We start from the raw sequence: 23,704 nt of genomic DNA, 5'->3' as shown, positions 1-23,704 counted from the left end.
AGGCTGACGTCACTCGAAATTCTTTATTTAATTTATATTTTGACACATATATTACAATACTTAAATTCACTTAAGGAATTTTAAAACCAAAATTTTGTAAAAAAATGTTAACATAGTTAAAAAACAGTCTGTGTAGATTCTTTTAAAATGATAACTTTGAAAACATGTTGACAAGGAAAAATTGTTCCGGTGTTTCAAAAAAAAACAATTTAAAAAATGTGTATTCAATGTAAACGTGAATTGTGTAATGTAAACAAAATATGCTCTGTACCATTGAAAGAATGTTCACTAAATTTACAGGAAATGTCCCCGCATTTCAATAAAATGTTTGAGACATTTAAGAAAATGTTGTAGTCAATTTAAAAATATATTCAATAGATTAAAAAATATTTTATTTCCATTTAAAAATGTTCTTACCATTCTGTGCAATTTTCAAAAAGGATTGTCATTTAAAAAAATTTGTCACGATTAAACAATGTACAAAGTGTATTCTAAAAAGTGTTCAAAACATGTATTTTAAAAAAGATCATCATGTATTTCAAAGTGTACCAGAAAAATGTTTCACGTCTGCCAGAGAAATGTACATTGTGTACTGAGAAAAAAATAGACGTGTGTTACAAAAAGAGAACCGACAAAGAAAGAAAAAAAGAAAAAAAAACAAAGGAAACCAGGATAGAAACAACAGAAAACCAAATTATCACAAATAAAGAATGAAAAACAGAAGAAATAAATGAAGAAAAAATACCCAAAGAAAAAGGCCGAGAAAACAAATGAAACCAAAGATAAAATAAAAAAGAAAGAAAATGAAGAAAACCATAGTAGAGCGAACCTACAACGTGCAACGGACAAACCACTCTAATGGACTACCCCTCTAGTCGTTGCCTATAGGCAACTCATATTAGAAATAGGTACGTGCGACATATAGCCCTTGCGTTTATTATGTCAGGTTGTCGATCTTTTGCACACGGACCGGATCACCTCGATTGCGAGCAACCGGTTTTGGTAAGTTTCTAGAACCTTCCCTGAACCGTTTTTTTTTTGTGTGTTTTCTTTCCTTTTTATTTTTTGTCTTGTTTCTTTTCTATTATTTATAAATTCTAAAATGATCAGTTTTTTAAGTAAATGTTTCGAAATTCAATTTTTTGTTTCTGTTCTAATTTTTTTGGAATAAAAAATGTGTTCATTTTCCCCAAAAATGTTCCACATCCCAAAAATTAGTTTGCGTCTATTTTCAAAAAATACATGTTTATAAAAATGGTCATGTTCTCAAAAACTGTTCACAAATTTTAAAAATGCTTGGATTTTCAGATTGTGTTCGGAATTTCAACAAATCTTCCTGGGTTCAAAATTTCTTTACATATCCAAAAAAATGTTTGATTTTTCAAATTTTATTCGGAGTTTCAACAAATGCTCTTGTTTTCAGAAAACATTCACATTTTCAAAATTCATTCAAATTTTTAAAGATGTTCCCATTTGTAATAAAATCTTCAAAGATTAAAAAAATCATGTTTTCAAAAAATATTCAAGACTTTTGAAAAAGTGTTTGCATTTTCGTTTTGTTTTTAAAGATTTATTCAGAATTTTGAAAAAGGTTCATGGTGAAAAAAATATTCAAGACTTTTCAAAAAGTGTTTGCATTCTCATTGATTTTTTAATAATTTGTTCATAGTGTTGAACAAGATTCACGCTATAAAAAATATTTCCTTTTCTTTCTTGCAAAGAAAATCATGTTTTTGAAATTTCAAAAAAAGGCTTAGATTTGTAGCTGCTTATATTTCTTCATGTCCCGTGTTGGTTATTAGGCACCAAACATTATCAGCTCAACTGGCTTGCCACACCCGAAAACAAGCTGGCTATCATGTGTTCTATTCCTTGCACACTTGTTTTTTTAGAATTATTCACTGTTGAACTGCAAGTGGGTCGGCCCAGTTGGGGTGGCTCCTTGTGTGAAGGAGCCGCTACCTATCGCCGTGAGTTTTGAAGCAAATCTTACCAGACATCATCTCTGAGGAGCAACCCATTTTTGTTCCATGATGCCTAGTTACTGATAATATAATACATGCTTATAAATGTTTGCACTTTATGAACAAGGAATAAGGCTAAAAAACATAGGACCCGTGTTTTGAAGCTAGATATGATGAAGGCCTACGATAGAGTATAGTGGGCATATTGGCCGTCTTGGAGAAGCTTGATTCTGCACTGGTAATGGGCATGGTAAGCTCGGTCACACTTTCAGTATGGCGAAAGACTTGAAAATTTTAAACCTTCAAGAGATATCCATCAAGGAGATCCTCTTTCACTCTACCTCTTCTAGTTGGAGCAGAGGGCCTCTCGTGCCTCCTCGCGGTTAATAATTAGTCATCTCAGCTCAATGGGATTCAAGTGGCTTAGTCAGCAACCCTGATGAACCATTTTCTTTTTGCGGATGACAGCCCGCTGTTTTCTAAAGCGAGCAAAGTAGGGACGGGGGAAATATCACACCTTTTGGAAACTTGTTGTGATGGTTCAGGTCAGAGAACAAATAGGGATAAATCATTAGTTTTCTTTATCAAAGGTTGCCCTCAAAGTATTAGAGAGGAAGTCAAGCAAACTTTGAATGTCCGGAATGAGAGTCTTACTGAAAATTACTTGGGCATGCCTTCTGAAGTGGGAAGATAAAAAATGGCATCTTCAAATTTTTGAAGGACAGGAATTGGAATAAAACATGGATTGTTGGAAAACTTACTTTTAGTGAAGGGAAAGAGGTGCTCATCAAATACGCGGTACAAGCTATACCTGTATATTCTATGAGATGTTTTAAGTTACCTAGGGGGTCGTGTTAACATTTGGATTCCATGATCAGTAAGTTTTAGTAGGGAAGCAAACATGGCAAAAGGAAAGTGGCATGGGTTGCTTGGGATGTTATGACCAGACCCAAAGCCATGGGAGGACTAGGGTTCAGAGTCCTGGAGTTTTTCAATCTCTCTCCTCTCGTTCAACAATCTTTGAGAATTATCCAGGATCATAGTTCTTTGAGTGCACGTATTTTGAAAGCATTTTATTTCGCAAATTCCTCTTTACTGGAAGCACTATTGGGGTCCCATCCATCACAGATTTGGAGGTCGATTGTAGAAGGACGAGGTGTGTTGGTTCAAGGCTTAATTAGGAGAATTGGCGATGGGTGGACGACTGAAATTCGTGGTCATACCTGGCACCCGAGAGAGGGGACAATGAGACCCATCATCGCTGCTCCCACTAGTAATCTGTTTTGGGTTAGTGACCTTATTGAAATTCGTGCAACCTTTTTGGCTATGGATGTGTCGATTATATTGAGCATTCCCCTCTGTACTAGGAACATACCGAATTTTTGGTCTTGGGCATTCGAGAAAAAGGAGTTTTTTTCTATGTGATCAACATACCACATGATGGCAAAACACCAGACTGGATCGTGAGGGCTTATTTGTTTCTACGTGATTCATGATTGGACGAAACTATGGGGAATTCAGGTCCCATAAAAAATGTTCATCTTCCTGGTGGACATTATCCCATCACTCCATTCCAAGTGTTGACGTACTTGACCAGAGGAATATGGTAGATGACCCTAATTGTGTTCTCTATGGGTGACCGGATTCCTGGTGGCATATATTCTGATGGAGTGTTGAATGGCTAGGTGTGCTTGGGCTCTTGCTAATCTCGAGCTAGTAGAACAGATGATCATGACTACATAGGTTCATGCAAAATAATGGCTATTTCTCTATGCACGGCTCTTTATCGCATGCCGAATTTATTAAGATGGTTGTTACTTTATGGTCCATTTGGTTTGCACGGAGGAAAGCGATATACGATCACAAATTTCAGTCACCACTGGCAAACCACATGTTCGCAAAGCCCTTTATTGCAGAGCTCAATACACTTGAAAGAAGCATGTTACCGAGAACACATTTTGTGGCACCCACCACACAGAATCAAGCATGGGTTTCTCTGCTCCTGGGAGTGGCCAAACTAAATGTAGACGGTGCAGAGGTGTGACGAGCCAGCAGGGGAGCACCGGGAGTCGTTTGTAGGGATGTCAATGGTCATCATCTGGGGTCTTTGACAATTACTTTTGCTGGAATGATCGAACCTACTATCTTAGATGCTCTTGCGTGCCGCGAAGCCCTGGCTTTGGCGAAGGATCTCCTCCTCACCAATATTATCATCTCGTCTAACTGTCAAGTAGAGGTGAAAGATATAGAAGGCAACACAGGGGGCCAGCATGCGGGGATCATTAAGGAGTTACACACAAGTGCGTTGAATCATGCAAGTTCATCTTTGAAGGCCGAAGCAGTAATATTGAAGCTGATAGAATTTATTACCTTTTGTTATGCTTACTCAGCCACATGATATTGTAGCTAGGGTCTTACTAGAACTCAGTTGACTGAGACTTAACGAAGTCTCATTCGGGTGACGTCAGCTTAGTTGTGGTGCTGCAAGCGGCATGGATGGATGCTGCAAACGGCGATGATAAATGTTGCAACGGTACTGCAAGCAACGACAACATATGCTACAACCGCTCCGATTGAAAATGCTACAACCGTCAAAGGAGGATATTGCAGCCGGTGAGATGACGTGCTACAAGCCATGAGGTACGACATGCTACAACCAGCAAGAAGGATGTTGCAGCCGGCAGGAAAAAATGTTGCAAACGATGATACAAAATGCTACAAGGTCGACTGGGACTTCGTTAAATCTCAATCGACTAATTTTTAGCAAGCCCGTTGTAATTATCCCCTCGGACATCTGCACACCAATAAAGCTTTTTGTTCCCTCTAAAGAAAAACTGCCGCAGCGAGCGGCACATAGGACCTCCCCTGGAAAAACCCCAAGACCCGGCCGTCACGTCCCCTTTTTGCATCGGTTGGGCCGGCGCGCCGCCTGCGCCCGCGCACCGTCGGGGACGAGTGCCAGCCGGCCAGCATCTCTCCGCCGGAGCTCGACCACGCGTACGTCTCGTACGAGATCCGATCTTATCCGCGGCGCGCGCGGCCGGCCGACCTCACCTCACGTCGGTCGTGACTCGTGACGATGCGCGCATGAACGCGGTCGTCGCTACGTCCGCGTCGCCGCTTTAATTCCCCGTGTTGTCATCCGGCGGCAGCAGCTCTGACGTCGACGGGATCGCCACGGCCGGCCGGCAGCTGCCTGCCTCGTTAGGTCAGGCCGTCGGGACTCGGGACGATCGACGAGGGGGCGCGCATCGTCTGGCTGAATGATTGCGGCGATGGTGATGGTGCGTTGCATCTGCCGATAGCGTCGACGGGCCGAAATCCTCCGGCGCCCCACCACGGGCCACAGTGTCCACGGGCCGAAAACCGCGGAGCCGGGCTGGCCACGCTGCACACTGCACCGCACGGCACGAGGACGGCGACGGGTACGTCGACTGATTAGTCTTCCGGCGAGCGCGCCATGATTTGATTTGATTTGATTGACAGTGCCAGCATATTCAGATGTTTGTCCGGAGATCGATCGACGAAAAAATGCGACGAGCAGGCGAGAAGATGGCCAGCCGAGGTACGATCATTTGCCGTTGCCGAGCTCCGTTTGCGACCAATCTGAAAGTATGTGCCAAAGTGAACAACTGAACATGACCGTCCCTCCTCCTCGTCATCTCACGCATGCAACCATCTCTCTCTTGTCGGCTCTAAATTAAGTTTGTATCTATGTGTTTTTGTAGCCGTCAGGCGTTGGCAAGTTTCAACAAAGCTCCATGGGGACTTGGGAAGTTGGGATCATTTTTCTTTACTGAGTGGATTGGGACTTGATCTTGACATGTTGGTTGGGACGTTGGGCATAGGTCATGCCGACCTGGCCACTCAAGATGGGAACAGTTTGTATTTTGTGGGGATCTAACCAAGACGCCATCGCTGTCCTTAATGCAATCAATTCCCGTGTTACAAAGTGCGTGGTCAAATCAAAGGGAAAACAAAACGGCCTCTTGTCTTCAAACCCATCGGTCACTGTTTCTGCTACACCACTTGCCACTAGTCTTCCAGAACTCCTGATGGCTTGTTCAGAGAAAAGAGAAAAAACAACTCCTGATGCGTTCAGAAAAACCAAAATGATTCAGGAGGAGTTGGGAACTTGGGGGATACAAATCGTTCAAAGATCATGCGTGACCATAAAGCCCGTTCAATTCAAGTGCTGCACAACACAAAGTCGACCTTTTTCAGGTTTTTTCTCGGGCATTATTACTAGTACTATATATATTAATTCTGCTATCCTCTTATACAAATCCACTACGACCGCCGGCTGCCCGCCTACGGGGGGAGACAGTGCGCCCACGAAACGCGCTAAAGCAACGCTACCATAGCCGTCCCACCATTGATTTTCTCCCGCAAAGCGCAAAGCCGAGCACCATTTGCTCACGTACGGGCCAATACAATAAGATCAGTGGTACTACTAACACCGATCTAGCCGGCCAGGACGATGATGATGCATCCGGTGCAGAGGACATGTTTTTTGGAACGGAGACGCTAGAAGCGTCCGGCTTTAAATTAATAAAGCCCTTAGGCATCAGGTTCAAACGGGATACAACTGAAAACAAAAACATAAACGTTCGGTCCACGACCGGCATCCAAAACGCTGCAAAGGTTCAAAACGTGCAGAGGACATGTTCCCTCGATGGCTCGATCGATCTTCGTCTCGCTCGCACGCGCCGGCTCTGCGGCGCCTGTCTGCCTTTATATATAAACCCACATGCGGCCGGGCACATCGCGTGGAGGAAGAGGAGGAGGAAGCATGCATGTGGTGCGCAGCGGAGCAAGGTGACAAGGGAGCGCACTGTTGCATGATCCCTACAACAAAGGCCAGCAAGGGCTCAGCTCGTGTCGCCACAGATCTGGCCGCCTGGCGAGGGCTAATCATTGCACCATAAATTTCCCATCTACACACAAGCGTTATGTACAGGCCGGCCATGGGCGGGCAGGCAGAGCCGGATGGTGGTGGAGGAAAAAACAAAGCTTGGAAGAACAAGAAGAAGTGAGGTGATGGGGATCTAGCTAGTGGTAGTGGACAGCTGCTAGCTAGAGATCGAGAGCGGGTCACTTATGAAAGGAGGGGAAAAAGAAGTGAAATTACAGAATTGTTTGCTCTTCAACACATGCACACACATGGACATGGACACTGGCCATGTAGAGTAGCTAGCTAGCACGCAGGCAATCGGGCCACCCAAAACGACTGACGAGCACGATGAGAGAAGACCGGTGAACATGGCGCGAGCGATGGCGAGGAAGAAGGAGGTTTCCGATCATGTCGCCGTCGTCCCCATCGGCCGGTCACCTCTCATAGCTCCTGCAATGGGTCAAACCATCTGTAATGAGACATCCTATCACTTCATCCAACAGCTCTTAATTAATTAATTGCGTACTAGTGGTACTATGCTGTACTACGTGGCTAACGTGGACTGGAAAGATGACCAGCGAGTGGACGGACCTGCTTGGGCGCGGCCATGTCGGTGGCTATATTGGCGTCGGCGTCGACGGCGACGACCTTGTCGCTCTTCTTGGCGGCCGCGGCATTACTGGCGACGCCGCCGCCGACGCAGAGCGACTTCCGGAGGCCGAGCATCTCCCTCCACCGGCTGGACCCCTTGGGCGTCGTGGACGCCCTCTCCTCGTCGGCGGCGCCACCACGGAGCTCGTCGCGGAGCGTGGAGGGCGGGCGGCCGCCCTCGACCTTGAAGGGGAGGATCCGGCCCTTGGAGAAGAGCTGGTCGGCGGCCATCATGGGGTGGCTGCCCACGGAGAACTCGAAGTTCTGGTCCTCCTCCTGGCACCGCAGGCCCATGGCCCGGTTCTGCACCGGCGGCGGCGGCTCCATGGAGAAGTCGCTGGAGAAGGAGATGCGCGGGCCCGGCTGCCCGCCGCCGAACGCCACCGCGCCGCCGTCCGGGTTGTACATGTTAACGCATGCCATAGCTGGATCGTCGTGGGCTGGCTTCGCTGCTGTGTGGCGAGAGAGGCTTGTAAAAGGTGGTGATGGTGGTGGTGGCGTCTGGTCTTGGCGTGTGAGCTGAAGAAACGGGGCACTGTTACGGGTGACTGACTGGGTGTGGAGGTGATGGTGGATTTGGATGGGTTATATAGAAAGGAGAGGAGAGGAGAGGAAGGGGAGCTGCTTTGTGGTGGAGCTTTGGGTAGATGGATGTGCGCTGCAATTGTTTGGCACCGCCTGTAGTGAACGGTGATGATCGAGATGCATGGCGAGCTGCTTTCTCCACCGGTGAACAATGGATCAGCGCCATAGGTGAAAACGAAATACAGTAGTGGTAGTTTTTCCTAGATTTTTTTTGGGGAAGTACGTATACCGAGTGCAACAATGTCGGCATTTCAGTAAAAATAATGTCGGCATGGCCAATACGTAGCGGGCATGCGGGCTTACTCGAACCATATGAAACGTAAGGGTTGGTCATGGCTTTTCGTGGTTATGCTTTGAAGGCCAGCCACTTACCTGTCACTACATTGAACTTGACTCTCGAGTCACGGCAGCATCTGAAACTTGAAATCCTGGCGACATCTTGAAAGACCGCCACAGCATGACTGACTGCATGCCACTGTACAACTGTTCAAACTTTTTCACTGAGAGCACGGGATCGTTCCGGAACGAACTGTTGTTTTGTGTTTGTTTTTCCATGCCAGCTCCAGGCCCAGGATAAGAAGGCCGTTTGTTGATATGCTATGCGATCTTGGGACGATAGATCGCAAGTCCCAATGCTGATCGGAGGGCATGGACGCGTGCGTGCGGCGCTCATGGCGGGAGAAGAATCTCTGGAGTCAGGAGCGTCGGTGTGCCAGCGCCCAGCAGCGATTCTTCCTTGTTTGGAAGCGTGCTACTAGTTGCTTGGACGTGTGGCGACTGGCGAATGCCGGTCCTCGGCCTCGCCGCGGTCAAACAATGGCTGCCCAGCTTGTGATTGGCATTATCATAATCCCGGCACGGTGGTTGGATAGAGTGAACTCTGGCATGCCGCAACCGCACTTGATTCCCGGCCCTTTTACCACCGGGGAAGCAAGCGCACGTGCAGTGCATGACCCAGATGCGGCAAGGTCTGGCTGCCGCACCGACCAACGCCACTTGGGCTCACCTCACAGCTTGACACGTAGTAAACCTTTTCGAATTATTTCCAGATCAGATTCATCGGAACTACTACTAGACGTCTGCCGTGACGTGAAAGATGGTGTTTTTACTGCAACCAAATGACTGAGCGGGCATAATCTTAGTTACAAACTTTAAAGGTAGTATACGTCTGAGGGGAAATCGACGTTTTGTCTGCGATTATCATATAACAGTAGTGTCATCAAGCAACATGGAATAATTGAGACCAGGGCATGATCATTTCTTCGAATGAGCCAAGGGGCATGATTATAGTGGGGTTTGCGAGGAGTATGGTGCAAGGATACCAACCTCTCGTGCGCCCCCCAAGTGTAGAGTAGAACAAACAAATTAGACCCATCCATAATTGCAGGGGGAATTAGCGAGGCGCAGACAACAGTCCTTTTCCTCATTGAACACATGATGATCCACCACACGGCATAGGGCCATACTGGCCTGCCAACTGTTGGAGATCATGCGAGACAAGAGAATCGTAAGGCTTTGTTCATGAGCCGCATATACCAAGGAACAAGAAAATCCGTACGGTCTTGAGTCCGACGGCCTACGGTGTGGTGCGGAGGCGGGGGCGTAGGTTCGGTGGTAGCTTTCTTCCCCGTGGATTCAGGACCAGCGGCCCCTGCGAAGACCGCGTATAGGACCTGAAGAACAAGACCAGATGAGCCCAGAAAGTGATCTCCATAACAAATGAACAGATATGTGCTGTTCAGGAGGAAAGCAACGTCAATGGTAAGATCTCCAGGTGCCAGGGTAAGCCCTGTTCAAGGCATAACGGAGTACGAATGCCCAAGCAAAGAATCAGATAAGCTAGCAATCTTACAGAGTCTACTTGGCTACATATCATCAGAGTTAAAATCCAGTTAAAATGTTAGAAATCAAAGTCTAACACACCCAAAGGGGGCTGCAATTATAATTTCTCCGAAATTTGAACTGCCAATCCTAGCTGTGACATTTCTATGAATTGAAACTTCTCATTATCTACAAAAAGGATGAACTGGAACATCTATAGCCTGGCAGATATTGTTAAGTGCACATGCACATGCCGCATTAACAAAAGAAAATGCTAGCGGGCTTAAACATGTCCGGGATTGGGATCGGTTGGGCACCAGCAGGAGGGAGGGAGAAGGTAGGTAACAAGATCATTTGACCGATACTTGACCGGTTTGTTATTTAGCCGGAGTGAGGTGGCGACATGGACCTCTCAGAATAGGAGGACCATGTGATCCCAAAGGATCCTCTCCCTCCCCGCAGTGGTTCCATCTCCATGACCAATCATAATACGGGTCCTCCGTCCTGTGCCTCCTACAGGTCACCTCACAGCGGACCGGTCAAGGAGTGTTCTTGTTCCTTAGTAATGCCTGTCCTATTTCTATTAAGTCACAACTATAGTGTCCTAGCGGAAACAGGACCATTTTAAATACCCGTCTAGTCTCAGGTCACCTCACAGTACCATGTTAATGGATTATGGATGGAGAGTAACATGCTTGAATGGTAAAATTACCAGCAACAAGATACTCCACATTCAGATCATGAAAAGCTGACGTTTTGGACAGGTCTCCGACACATAACATGGAGCATTAACTTCTATTTACAAATATATCAATAAATTGAAACAAAGGTTGATATTATGCCAGTACTTTTCAAGGCAAATCTGCATATATGATCTCCAAGTATCAAGGCTAGATATTCAAAAAGATATCTGTAGTCAAAGTTTCAAAAGTTTTAGTAGGCTCATGTCTAAAGGGACATTTTATTATGAACTGGACGTAATAGCCACCTCCAGCAGGGTGCTGGCTTCTTATATATATATATATATATAATTAACTCTCGCATATAAGAAGGATAGCAGATTAAGCCTCGGTTAGGTTACTTGTGTTGTCGGATGATGTGCCTTTTCCAGTGCACCCAGCCTTGAATACAGAATAAAGTTTTGAAGCACCCATCTAATCATGTTATCCTCACTCCCCCCTTAGCAGCCAAGGAAAGATATAAAACATGACATGCCAGGGAAGAGAAACTTTTCTAACACATTTCAGAATGACCCTTAAGTATGTCATCAAATTTAACACTTGTCCCCACTACTATCAGATAGATGGGTTGAATTAGGATCTTCATATTGGTATGATGCAGTAATATCAAGGACAACAGAACTAGGGTTTTATGCTGGAAATACTGGACCAACTAATCTAAATCAACAGTTTGAGGTGAGGTCTAATTTCCACAGCAATATCATTACATAAAAAAGGATCCGTATGAGTTCTCTAAGAACACGGAATCAAAAGTTCAAAATATGTGGATTTTTTTGCAGATTATGCATTATAAATAGAATTACGTTTTAGCTACTGATGAGAGTTCACAACCATTATAGGAAAAGCAGATCATTCATGGGGAGAGAAGCATGTGCATTCTATTTTTTTAAGTTGCTTGAAAACCTAACCACATAATGGTCAAAGTTTTAGTATAAGCCAAGCTCTTAAGATCAAGAGAACCCATGTGAGCACATGAACAGCACCAATTATTTTCTTCTAGCAATGTGTTAACTTTTGTGACTGCACATGTGAGCGGTGGGAATGAAGACCAGCCTCATTGTGACTCAACTCACTACCTTTAGTCCTACAGATCTCAAGAAAAAAGGAAAGAACAGAAGATATTTCCTTATAGTTATAACTGAAGGTGAAGACCACCCACCCTTTTTCTCTGGCTACATATCTCATTGCATGTAGCAATTCTAATGTCAAAATACAACAAATCATATTAAGGATGTTCTGGGGAAAACATCCAGCTTATATTGCAGCGAAGTTCTATTTTGAGTAGATTGAAGAAATGTGAGCCCCTGTATAAGCAGGAATTTCCATTTTTCAGTTTACACTTGATCAATATGATACTAAAATAGCCGCTAGGCTGGATCTACGAGTACTTTGATTTGACTATGCTAAGGGGGTGACCACAACAGTGCAAATGCCAAGCCTTTAATACACTAACTTGAGAGTGTGGCTGTCACCCACATGGTAAGGCCTAAATAACAGAAAGCTGGAGGCGAAAGCAAACAACCCAGTGCCCGATTTATTTGTCAGAATAACACACTCAAATTGCCCAGCTGGTCTCCTCTGCATACTGCAGATCTCACAAATTCATGAACTTTTATTACGGTAACGGCTACAACCTAAACATCTCTCAGATCCCGCGCGGGGGGTAGCGGAGGTGCTAAGCTCAGAAGCATTTAGTACAATAATAAACCCAAAACTATTTGAGAACTGCATGTATATCCAGGAGCTAACATTGATAGAAGTGCTGGCCTAAAAACAAATGTGAGCCATATTATGGCCAGTTGTGGAAGCTGTACACAGACTAAGACAACAGTCAAAATAGCCAAAATATTATTTACCACAGCATCACATGAAGTGAAAAGTAGATCTATAGACAAGCTCAAGGATGCCATGAATTTACAGTAAACCAGCCTCACATTGTGCGATTGTAATGTATGAAAAACGAAAACAGAAGTGAACCTTTGATGCTAGTGTGTTACAATAATTAGATTTGTAGTGCAGCCCTTCGTCTTGGAATGATCTGCAGGTTATCAGCAACCATGTCAGTTTTTCTTACTCTGATGGAAAGACCAAGTGATGAATAATGCTCTGTCCACTTGAAAAGGCGGTTAGCTTCTAAAAGTTACAACCGTTTCAATTTTTGAATAAATATACTTGATATGCGTTTTACAAAGGGATGCAAGGTTGTTTTCTTTTTTTTGGGGGGGGGGGGGGGGGGGGGGGGGGGGGGTTCATATGATTTCTTACTCACCGTAACCATATGCAGTATATACACTGCACGAAGGAGATGGCAGTATTTACACGGCATAATACAGATCAACAGATGTCATTTCAATAGAGAATTTAGCTCTAAGTTTGATGGATTCAAACAAAATCATCATCAGATATATCAGAAGCAACATGAAGTCTCTTAGTCTGAGGTTGATGATCTGACGAGGGGTTGGTTTTTTTCAACGGTTGCAAGCAAACTGGAGATGTCCTCTTGGATTCAGTTGGAGATCTCAAAGAGGAATTCTTCAAATTGAATCCCATCATCTTCAAATTCTTGCCAAGTAAAGATTGCCTTCCAGGTTTCCTCGGAGAATTTATTTTCACCGCTTCTTTTTCTCCATTAGCTGTCACTCCATTTGGTTGATGAGCTGTTGATCGCACCATAGATTCAACTGGAACAAGTTTCCCATCAACCTGATTGGTGAAAACAAAAGAAACCTGCAAGATACACATGTCATTTGTTAACAAATGGCAGCAGTTCCACAGAACCACGTTAATAAACTAAACTTTCTTTTCCTTGTAATCGGATAAAAAACTGGTAACTGTAAGAATGAGTGTATCAAGTGGAAGTGGTAGAATCTTACAACAACTGGAAAAACTAAAAAAGTAACAAAGGTGTGAGATTTGTGAGTTCTAACACAAAGAAGACCTATATAACTAGATGCATAAGAGACATGAACTGAGGCTATCACCTCATCACCAGCAGAACACTGGAGGATGGTATCAGGTACAGTTGATGGATCAGAATGATGGCCCCAACTTCGTAAATCTTCTTCAGAAGGTTGTTCGATCTGAAAAGGGTGTGAACGGAGCAGAGCAGCAAAGTACTTGAGATTTGAAGCAACTACAGAGCTACTACATTCTAACAGAAATGGGTGTCGCATAAACTACCTGTTGATTTGAACAATTCATTTTCTGCACACATCCAGAGATCTCTCTAAAGCCACCAATATCAGTATACAACTTTTCTTTTGATGTCGAAACTGTATCATGCTTAGCGGCATCTAAATCCAAACCGTTACCATCTAACGGCATACAGTGATCCTTATTACAGCGATCGCACTTCAAATTTTCATGTATTTCAGACCTGCGAGACCAAATGGAAGGAAAAGGATGATGTATAATATCAACTACATATAGACGGAACTAATGAATTTGGATATTGGCTTTTACATATTTTGAATAGTATTCAATGGTAATAACTAATAAAAGAGTATTTAGGCCTAACTTTGAAACGAATCTGGTTTCTATGAATAGCATATTATGCAACAGTTTTTGACATTTTGTTTGCAAGCCAATGGTAGTTTGACTACTTATTACACACTCAACCTAAATCAAATGATCATGAACTCCTTTTATGAACAATTTATGTAGTAAGGCCTTATGTTTTGCATGATACTCCCTCTGTAAAGAAACATAAGAGCGTTCAGATCACTAAAGTAGTGATCTAAACGCTCTTATATTTCTTTATGGAGGGAGTAATATGCAAGAAACTTTGACCTTGATCCCAACAAAATGGTGACTGCAAACACAACTTAATTACACTTATGTACATGACTGGCAACTGATCCAAGCTATAATGGAGAAGCAGAGTTCACCTGACTTGGTCATGCAAAGTAAAAAGATCACGCAGATCTTCTGTTGAAAGAGAATTGCCCTGCAAAAGTGAAATGAAGACGTGAGAAATTAACATATTTGGCACATTCAAGGATCGAAAAGAAAACTCCAGGTACTTGATCCTGCATTTTGTCGTCTGCTTGTTCCTGCTGAATAACCCTTTGGAGGCCTTCTTTTGCCATTTGACGCTGATATACCTATAGATGAGTGTGGCATATCATATTGTCAGCAGAAGAAGTAATCAGCAACTCGGTATTCCTTCACTTGATAATGAAAAAGTAAGTAAAAAGGAATGAAAAGAAATGGATCTGTCAACCTTCTCCTCAATGGTTCCAGTGCTCAAGAACCTGTATATGTACACTCTCTTCTTTTGTCCATCTCTCCAGACTCTAGCAGCAGCCTTTGCAAATATCAAAAGATGAAAAGGTTCAACTCATGCAAGGTGTGTGGAGTCAAACAGAACCATCAAGAGTGATAAATCACAGATATTTACCTGCTTATCATTGGCAGGGTTCCAATCTGGGTCAAAGAGAACCAATCGATTTCCACCCACCAAATTAAGCCCACAACCGCCTGCCTTGCTACTAAGTAGAAAGGCAAACTCATCCTGCCAAATACAGTAATTTAGAATATAATAATAGGTTATAAGTTCTTCGGTTCAGGGTACAAGGTTGATGTTACGTACTCTAGATAGATCGTTGAATTGGTTCACCAACTTTTGCCTTTTATTAATGGATGTTGATCCATCAAGTCTAACATATGGATATCTTCTTTCCCGACATAATTGTGCAAATAAATCTAATGTCTGCACTTTTAAACAATGATAATAGTTAATGACTCCAGCTCTGCAGAGTGCAGGTATCCAAAGAGCAAATTAATTATAACAAGTACCTTTTATGAACAGAAACTAGTTTACACGCACATTCTAAAGACTGTACTCTCTCGTTTGATGACAGACATACAGAGAATATGTAGTACACAAAACAAGTAGGAAGAGGTGCAAAAATAAGGTCACCTGCACTTGTGCAGAAACTAGTACTCCCTCCATACAAATTAATTGACGCAGCTTTAGCACAAGTTTAGTATATAAAGGTGTACTAAACTGCATCAATTAATTTGGATAGGGAGCAGTTTAAATATATGATTTTGACAGTTCAAAAAGGAAACCAAACATATATCCAATATATAGGTTTAAGGTAATTCTATCACTTCACCCTTAATTCCAAGTACAATGTTCTTGACTTCGTGCTGTAGGGATTCTGGTTGTAAGATACTCCCTCCGTACACAAATATAAGAGGTTCCAACTTTTTTCTGAATCGGATGTATATAGACACATTTTAGTGTGTTTGTTCACTCATTTCAGTCCGTATGTAGTCCAAATTGAAATATCCAAAACATCTTATATTTGTGAACGGAGGGAGTACATACCTTTTGACTTTCGTAGTTCTTATAATTAGTATATCCGCAGGATATGGTCTGACCATAAACATGATAGTAAAGGCAATGAAGATTTGGCATTAATAATGGCTTACTGGTTACTAGTATCCCTTTCTTTACAAGTTACTAGCCAGTGTAAAGAATGCTAGCACTAGCAGGCCTAAGGCTACAAAGAATGTAGAACTTTCAAGACAACATAGACAGTAATAAGTGCGCTCATGTTGGACTTATTGTTGCAGGACCCCAGGAAAGTTTTCGAGATACGGATTTTGCTATCACCAACAATACCTTCATATTTTCTTATTATTGAAGCATACAGATGGGAGCTTAGCCAATTCATTAATGAGAGGAACGTAGTTTAAATCTTACAACATCCATCCCCAATGGACCCGCCAAGACCAACAAAACCTTACTACAATGATACTGTGTTATCAACATAATACATTAAAAACATCTTACCTGAGTGTAATTTGATACAAGGACAATACGGTCATCAGTTTTCAGTCGGAGGTGCCCCAGCAATCTAGCCAACACGTGCATTTTGCCAGATAGTTCTACCCACATTCCTCCTCCACCAGTCCATGATCCAGATCTTGCATAAAAGAAATGATACAGGTAAGTTGGATTTGCTTGAGAAGCTAGTGAGAAAAGTTAGGCATACCTTCCTTGAAACAGTTCTGGAGGGAAAAAGCGTAGACAGTCATCGAAACCGGAGCCTCCTGACTTGCTACTCTTTATGGTGTCATAGATTAGCTGCAATAGCAAGATAACCAAGCAACATATGTTTGTGATGCTAAATATAGTTACCAAAAAAGTGAAACTGATGCAGGCTGGCTATGAAGAACAGTAACACAGGCAACAACAGCCCAGAATTTCCCATAACCTATCAAATCATATTAGTAACTTCCCAGCTGCCAGGTAATCAAGAAATAAGAAGTCAGTGCAAGAACTCGGTTACCAAACCTATTCCACATTCTACAAGGAATATGGGGTCAGCTTATAACATTGTCAATCTATGCAGGATACATTATCATCAGCAAGCTTTAAAACTGTCAACGGACATTGTCTTGAAAAGTACATAATTCCAGTATACAATGCAGATGCAGGGTAGCACTTGACAGCAATATAGAAGTATACTAGTTAAGCCTATGGTGCTTGAAAGAGAGATCCATTACTAGTTACTACTACAAATATTAGAGCTGGTGACGGTGGTGGTGGGAATTCATTCACCCTCTTCAACCTCCCGGGTCATTGTTTATAAGGCGTCCCGCCTTGGACGCCAGCACCTTACAATTATGCACGCTTTAGGCGCTTACGAGTCACTTAGGCGTCAGGGCGGTTGGTGCTCGCCTTAGGTCGTCTTACCACCTTATAAACAATGCCGCAGATACATATCTTAACAACATAACTAATACTTTTTCGATGCGGGGAAGAAAAATCAAATACTTCAACACAAATCGTGACAGGAGTCAAGACAAAGCTCAATTCAGTGTGGCAGAGATGCTGAGGATGTAGGTGTAGGTCAAGCAGGGCCACAGCATCATGATGCCAGGTGAGGACATCGACCAAGTGCAGCGGCGGAGCCAAGGGCGTGTAGAAGGCAGAACCAGACGAGACAGCTCAATGTGTTGGGGTATAGCAAGGTACGGACATTAACTAATTGCGGTAAAAAAATACATTGTAATAAACTCTGATCCTACTGTCGAAACTACTTTCACTGAAAGAGATATATCGTGGGGCGAAACATTAAACTGAAATTATTTACCTTCGGATGGTTGCATAATTTCTTAAGAGCGGTAATATATGCCAAAACTTTAGAACTCTTTGCTTCTTCAGATATCAAGCGTTTAACCTGACAGGGTCAACCACAGACTACTGTAAATATAACTCCGAGTACCTTACATGTGCCTATTGAATATTGCTCAGAACGGTATAAAATTTCCTTACATTTTTGGAGTGTATGAAGTGGTTGTACAGTGTCATCTGTAAAGGAGTCAGCTTGCAGCACACTACTTCAACAATCTATACATAAGCAGGGTTAAGTAATGTAGATGAGGCACAATTATATAATGTAAAAAGGAGGAATCACTATAAAAGACAAAATGGATAGCAGGTACACAATTCTTTTTGTCTTTTCTGAATGTGCGATGAACATATCCAGCCAAATATACACTGGACAGAACATACCTTTGGTGGCAAGTGATTGGACAGCAGGGCATTCGTCCGTCTCAATATAAACTGAATATCATTGAGAAGCCATCAGAAGAATTCAGAAGGTAATTAACCTAGAGCCCGTTAAATTGTAGAAGAAAATGCATCCAAACAATTCTAGAGGAGATTAAAACATAAATGTGGACATTACAGTTGTTCAAAAATATGCAGTACAGGGTGCAGACAACCTTCTTCAGAGGAAAAGGACTTGCCTGATTTACTTTTGCACTAAGCTGTCCAGATCTCTCAGATCCCAACTTCTTTTCTTCTGCAGTTGCTGTGGGTTCTCTTCCACGAATTATTGGTGCCTTCAGTTAAGGGCAGGTAATGTTAGAGTTAACTACAGAGGAAAGGAAGATAGAATGCAATTAACAGGAATAGCACATGATTTTAGGTGCACAACACACAAAGAAACTTGAATAACAAATATCTGAGAACACCACTATCTGTTAATAAATAGTTGTAATTCATACTCCCTCCATCCTGAGTTACTTGTCGCGGAAATGGATAGATACATCCATTTCTGCGACAGGTAATTCGGGACGGATGGAGTATTTAGCAGTATAATTTGTGATTTTCATAAAACGTACATACTTCATAATATCGGCGAAAATATGCGGCATCCCCCAGAACTCCTGGGTTTGTAAAATTTACCATTGAAAAGAACTCTTCCAGATCATTCTGCAGAGGAAAATGAATATATCAAAATTCAAAACAATGGTTCCAGCTACAATATGGAAAAGAATGGGAAAGCAAAAACTTACCTGCATTGGGGTACCTGATAACAGGATACGCCGTGTACAAGGAAGGGACGCCAGTGCCTGGTGCATCAAGTGTTTTCATGAGTTCAAGAAGAGCAAAATCGGAGATGAACTCAAGTGCAAACGACTCATGTATGTATGAAACGCAACTGAATTGGCAAACTGATATACCTTATTTGTTAGTGTCTGGTCATTTTTCAGCCTGTGAGCCTCATCACATATGAGAAGGTCACAGCTTCCTGGTATTTCAAATTTTGACGAATGCATGCGGAAGGTCTCGTAAGATACGATAAGTACCTGATAACAATTCCAAACATATAAATTCACCAGACATTGTCACGAACATGCAATTCTGATTGCAATTAGTAAGCATGGTAAATAGAAAATAGCAGAAAGGAAAAGAGTTTGGATAAAAGAAAACCTGAAGATGGCTCAAGGGCTTTAAGAAACTTCCTATTCCAGAAAGAACATCAGCACGCGTGCTTTCACAGAGGGCAAGCAGGTGCACTTTGCCTTTTAACCATTTACTTATCTCAGATTCCCAGTTGCTAACTAGGCTTGTGGGGGTTACAATGACAGCCCTTTTAACCATTGGCTTACCCTCAAAGCCTTGAGCAAGAAGGGTATATAGCAAAGTTATCGACTGTAAAGTCTTCCCCAATCTGGAAAGTGCAAGGAAGCGTCAGAAGTAGCTTTATGTAACAGTGAGTCAGTGACTAAATAAAAGGATTGAAAGACAGAAACATTACGTATTTATATCAAAGTATAAAAATGGACAAGAGGGAGGGCGTGAACTGTTCCAGCTTATTACCCCATGTCATCAGCTAAAATGCATCCAGCAATTCCATCGTCACTTAGCAACCCAGAGACACAATCAAACATAAACTGAACTCCTTCCCTGCATTACAACACAATCATGTGATTTACTATCTTCATCTCAAAGATTCAGAAGAAATCAGCATTGTTAGTTATTGTTTGCACCTGCTTAGACTAAAAATAAAGCTACAGTGCAATATGTAGTATCTATATGTGAATGTCTACAACTTACAGAGAGTACATGTTCTGCACAAAGTTAATGCTGATTGTAATTATTGTGGGGGGAACCATAAAATAGAGGGTTCACTGCAAGCCATCAAGCATGTAAAAAATGAATATAGGAAAAACATTAACAGGATAATATATTACCTTTGATGAGGACGAAGGTAACGTACAAGCAGATGATCAACTTCAATTGCAGTAAAATTGTTATTCTCTTTGTCACATTCCTCGGGTTGCCACAAAATTAATGGCTCTATGCCAGATGGAAGAGGTTCCTCTTTCTCTGAGGAATCAACACTAGCAATGGTAGGCAGCTGCTGAAGATTGTTTGGAACTGCAAATGGCTGTGCTGAACCCCACGGGACAAATCTTTTACGAGCTGAAAGGCGCCGAGCAAGAAGCTCACTATTTTCACTATATCCATTTCCACACGGAGGTTTGAATGGTTTTCGAGCTATCGCTGCCGCATCAGAAACTGAAAGGATACGTGGAATAAGTGGCTGCCTTCTGACAACCAGGTTTCCCCTGACAGAAACCAGGAAAAAATGCATAAATATCTTCAAACAAAAGAGTGCATTTGTGATGTTATAGTCGATTAAACCAAAACAAATTTCAGTGTGTGCAAGGCAATCTAAGAGAAAATGACTTGTAACTGAGAAAAAGGCTTAAAGTGAACATTTGCAATACATCACATAGCGCAAGATTGTTCCAGCTGACCATACTTTCTCTGACCAATACAGTAAGATTTCCGGATTTTTTCATGTAGAAGGCTAGTCCTATTGTACAAGGTACTCACTCTCATATCTCTATGCTTAAAATCATCACAGAGAGATGACTAGAGTATCCACACTACAGAGCTCTGTTGCACATAGCTACCTACTGTTTACTTGGTATGCACAATGAGTTATTGACTAAGTCCATTCTGTCCAAATATGAACAGAGTTACAAGACGGAGTACAGAAGGTTAAATCTCTCTGTCCATATTTGCCAGCTTCATGTGATCTCCTCCAAGTCATTCAGACATATGCATACTCAACAGCCACCGTACTTACACTGAATGGCAATATTCAGCTTGAAGCCGTTACGAAAACTTGAGTGACAGGTATAGCTAGTTAGTGAGAGGTGTCAGATCAAAGCATCAACATTCAGGCTTAGATACTCCAGAACAAAGTTCTCAGGAGATAACCCTGCAGATTACATGGCAAACAACCAATCGAGTGGGATGAAAAAGAGAGATCCGTCTACCACATTGTAAGTTACATAGGATTTAAATTCTATCCTGTTTTTCCAGAACAGACCACGGTGTGGGGAGAGGAATTTGACTTGGGTCTCTTATGCTAAATTCTGGAGGAACCGGATCAAACACACCCAAGCTGAGGCACATTGTTCAAATGTACTAGTATCTAACAGGGCGTGGACTAGTGTATCACTGGGGACTCTTATGCTGAATTGGCATCTGAAACCACAAGCATGCCCCACAACAATTCAGGAGCATCCATCGACTAGTATCGTCGCCATAAAAAATTTAGATGAACACTAAAGCGAACCCTAGCCCCTATGAATCCACAAGATGCGTCGATACACCACCAGCGCACAGCACGGACACGCACACATGGGCCGAGATGGTCGGGCCGGAGAGTACCTGACGAGCGCGTCCACGTTCTGCGACTTCCTCTCCTCGTCGGGCTCCGCAGCGCCACGCCGCCCGCCCCGGACCGGCCGCCCGCCGTCGCCGCCGCCGTCATCGCTGTCGCCCCCTTCCTCAGCCTCGTCCTCGACGCCGCCCGCGTCGCTGCTGTCCGCCACGTACTCGTCGTCGTCGTCGTCGGCCGCCTCCGCCCCGCGCTCCGCCTCGGACTCCGACTCGTCGGGGTCGGAGGAGAGGGTGACGACCTCCTCCTCGGAATCGCTGCCGCGGCGGTCGCGCTTGCTCCTCGACGGCATCGCGACACCTCCGGCGAGTGGGACGGTTCGAAATGGGTGCCGAATCGTGTGGATTCTCCGCTCGGAGTTGGGAGTTTTGGGGGAATTTTAGGAATGGAGAAGCGGGGTTTGGAGGCGCTGCAAAAGTTTTGGGGCAGCGTGTCGGAGAATGTGCGGGAGAAGAGAGGGAGAGGGGTAGTTGGGCTGGATCGGAGGTTCTGTTTCTGAGGGGTTAAGCCCATGTTTAAGGCCCAAATAAGTTGGGGGTCCTCCTATTCCAAAAAACGTCTCTCATTGCAACAAAAGTATCTATTAAGCCCGCGGCCAAGGTTTTTCTCGGGCAAGAGTACGATAGAAGATTCCGCTTCGGGATCACGGACGGGTGCGCCCGTATCTGATCTAGAGGCGATGATGGAAGAGTTAGGGCTGAAAGAAGATGAACTTGAAGATGTGGTCATGGAAGATGAGGAGCTGCCAGAGGCGGCGACCCGGTGGATGATCATTGCTAGGGTTCACACTGAGAAACCCTATAGTCAATTCTGGTTTTATAGAACCATGCGGGTGGCTTGGGACCTGGCGAAGGAAGTCAAGATCAAGCCCCTGGAGGAGAACTTGTACACGATGCAGTTCGGTTGCCTTGGAGATTGGGAACGCGTAATGGAAGAAGGACCGTGGGCTTACAAAGGGAAAGCGGTGGTGCTGGCGCCGTATGATGGCTTCACAAAGCCGTCGACGATCGAGCTGAACAGAATTGAGATGTGGATCCAGATCCACGACTTCCCAAAAGGCTACTTTTCCAAGATCAAGGCTTTGTCTGCGACGGTCGGAGAGTTTATTTATGCCGAGCCAAGTTCCCATGATTTTGAGGGGAATTTTGTCAGAGTGAGGGTCAAGATTGACGTCAACAAACCACTCAAAAACGTTGTATCCCTGGTGATCAAGAAGGACACCGTTCAGCGGCTCATATTCAGGGTGAAAATACGAAAGACTCCCGGTTTGGTGTGTTGTGTGTGGCCTATTGGGTCATCTTTTCAAGGAGTGTTGCGATGGAGTCCATCCTCCAAAGGCCCTGGTGTTTAGAGATTTGAAAGCATCATGGTTCAGAGGACCCGGTAGAGGTCCTGGAGAAGGAAGAGGACAAGGAGGGAACAGCAGAAGAGGAAGAGGCAATGCGGGCAGAGGCAGGGGCCGTGGTTTTGAACAGAATACCCAGCAGAACCAAGATATGGACATGGATGAAGTTGATGGTAACAGAAAGAGGAGTGTTGTGGCGAATGATCTAGCGGCATCAGTCGTGAAACCAGCTTCAGTGGTAGACGGGGCGAATAAACCTCTGCTGCTACCTCCCCCAGAAGATCCATTGAGCCCATCGGCTAAGCAGGAGCCAAAACGGAAATAAGCTATCATCCTCAGTAGCGGACAAGATTAATGGGAAGAACACAGTCACAAAAAAAACGATGCGCATATGGCGGGCCTCCAAGGGGGTCGCGCCAAGCGCAATGAGTCTCCTATGTTGGAACTGTCGCGGTGCTGGCAACCCCGCGACAGTTCGCGAGCTCCGTGAGATGACGGAGCAGTTTGCCCCCTCTGTACTTTGTATTCTTGAAACTCAAATAGAGGGTACGAGAGTTGAGAATTTAGCTGGTTCATTAGGGTTCAATAGAAGTTTTGTTGTAAGCAGTTCGGGTCGTAGTGGTGGTTTGGGAGTGAGGGAGTCCTGGATTAGGGGGTGTCCGGATAGCCGGACTATACCTTCGGCCGGACTCCTGGAC

General features: G+C 43.7%; 2 protein-coding genes across 3 annotated transcripts; both read right to left on the bottom strand.

Moving 5' to 3' along the window:
• Nucleotides 1–6,843: 6,843 nt before the first annotated feature.
• LOC125514747 lies at nucleotides 6,844–8,086 on the bottom strand. Its single transcript, XM_048680100.1, has 2 exons — nucleotides 7,450–8,086; nucleotides 6,844–7,308 (listed from the first exon to the last, which is right to left on the bottom strand). The coding sequence occupies exons 1-2, from the start codon at nucleotides 7,930–7,932 to the stop codon at nucleotides 7,300–7,302; spliced, it is 492 nt and encodes a 163-aa protein (XP_048536057.1). The 5' UTR covers nucleotides 7,933–8,086; the 3' UTR covers nucleotides 6,844–7,299.
• Nucleotides 8,087–12,475: 4,389 nt separating this feature from the next.
• LOC125514746 (DNA repair and recombination protein RAD54) lies at nucleotides 12,476–22,131 on the bottom strand. 2 transcript variants are annotated; one of them, XM_048680098.1, is made up of 22 exons: nucleotides 21,652–22,131; nucleotides 20,157–20,534; nucleotides 19,783–19,869; nucleotides 19,393–19,633; nucleotides 19,143–19,268; nucleotides 18,975–19,031; nucleotides 18,805–18,891; nucleotides 18,423–18,518; nucleotides 18,187–18,237; nucleotides 17,947–18,021; nucleotides 17,765–17,851; nucleotides 16,661–16,752; nucleotides 16,459–16,591; nucleotides 15,247–15,366; nucleotides 15,055–15,168; nucleotides 14,878–14,961; nucleotides 14,678–14,758; nucleotides 14,543–14,601; nucleotides 13,836–14,031; nucleotides 13,637–13,735; nucleotides 12,925–13,382; nucleotides 12,476–12,693 (listed from the first exon to the last, which is right to left on the bottom strand). In XM_048680098.1, the coding sequence occupies exons 1-21, from the start codon at nucleotides 21,951–21,953 to the stop codon at nucleotides 13,038–13,040; spliced, it is 2,910 nt and encodes a 969-aa protein (XP_048536055.1). In that variant the 5' UTR covers nucleotides 21,954–22,131; the 3' UTR covers nucleotides 12,476–12,693; nucleotides 12,925–13,037. The 2 variants fall into 2 exon arrangements, with proteins under 2 accessions (XP_048536055.1, XP_048536056.1); XM_048680099.1 differs by having other exon boundaries at nucleotides 18,865–18,891.
• Nucleotides 22,132–23,704: the final 1,573 nt, after the last annotated feature.

The sequence above is a fragment of the Triticum urartu genome, chromosome 6 (assembly GCF_003073215.2).
Source record: "Triticum urartu cultivar G1812 chromosome 6, Tu2.1, whole genome shotgun sequence".
Taxonomy (NCBI): Eukaryota; Viridiplantae; Streptophyta; class Magnoliopsida; order Poales; family Poaceae; genus Triticum; species Triticum urartu.
The sequence above is the reverse complement of the archived record's forward strand: the minus strand, read 5'-3'. Positions and strand labels throughout refer to the sequence as shown.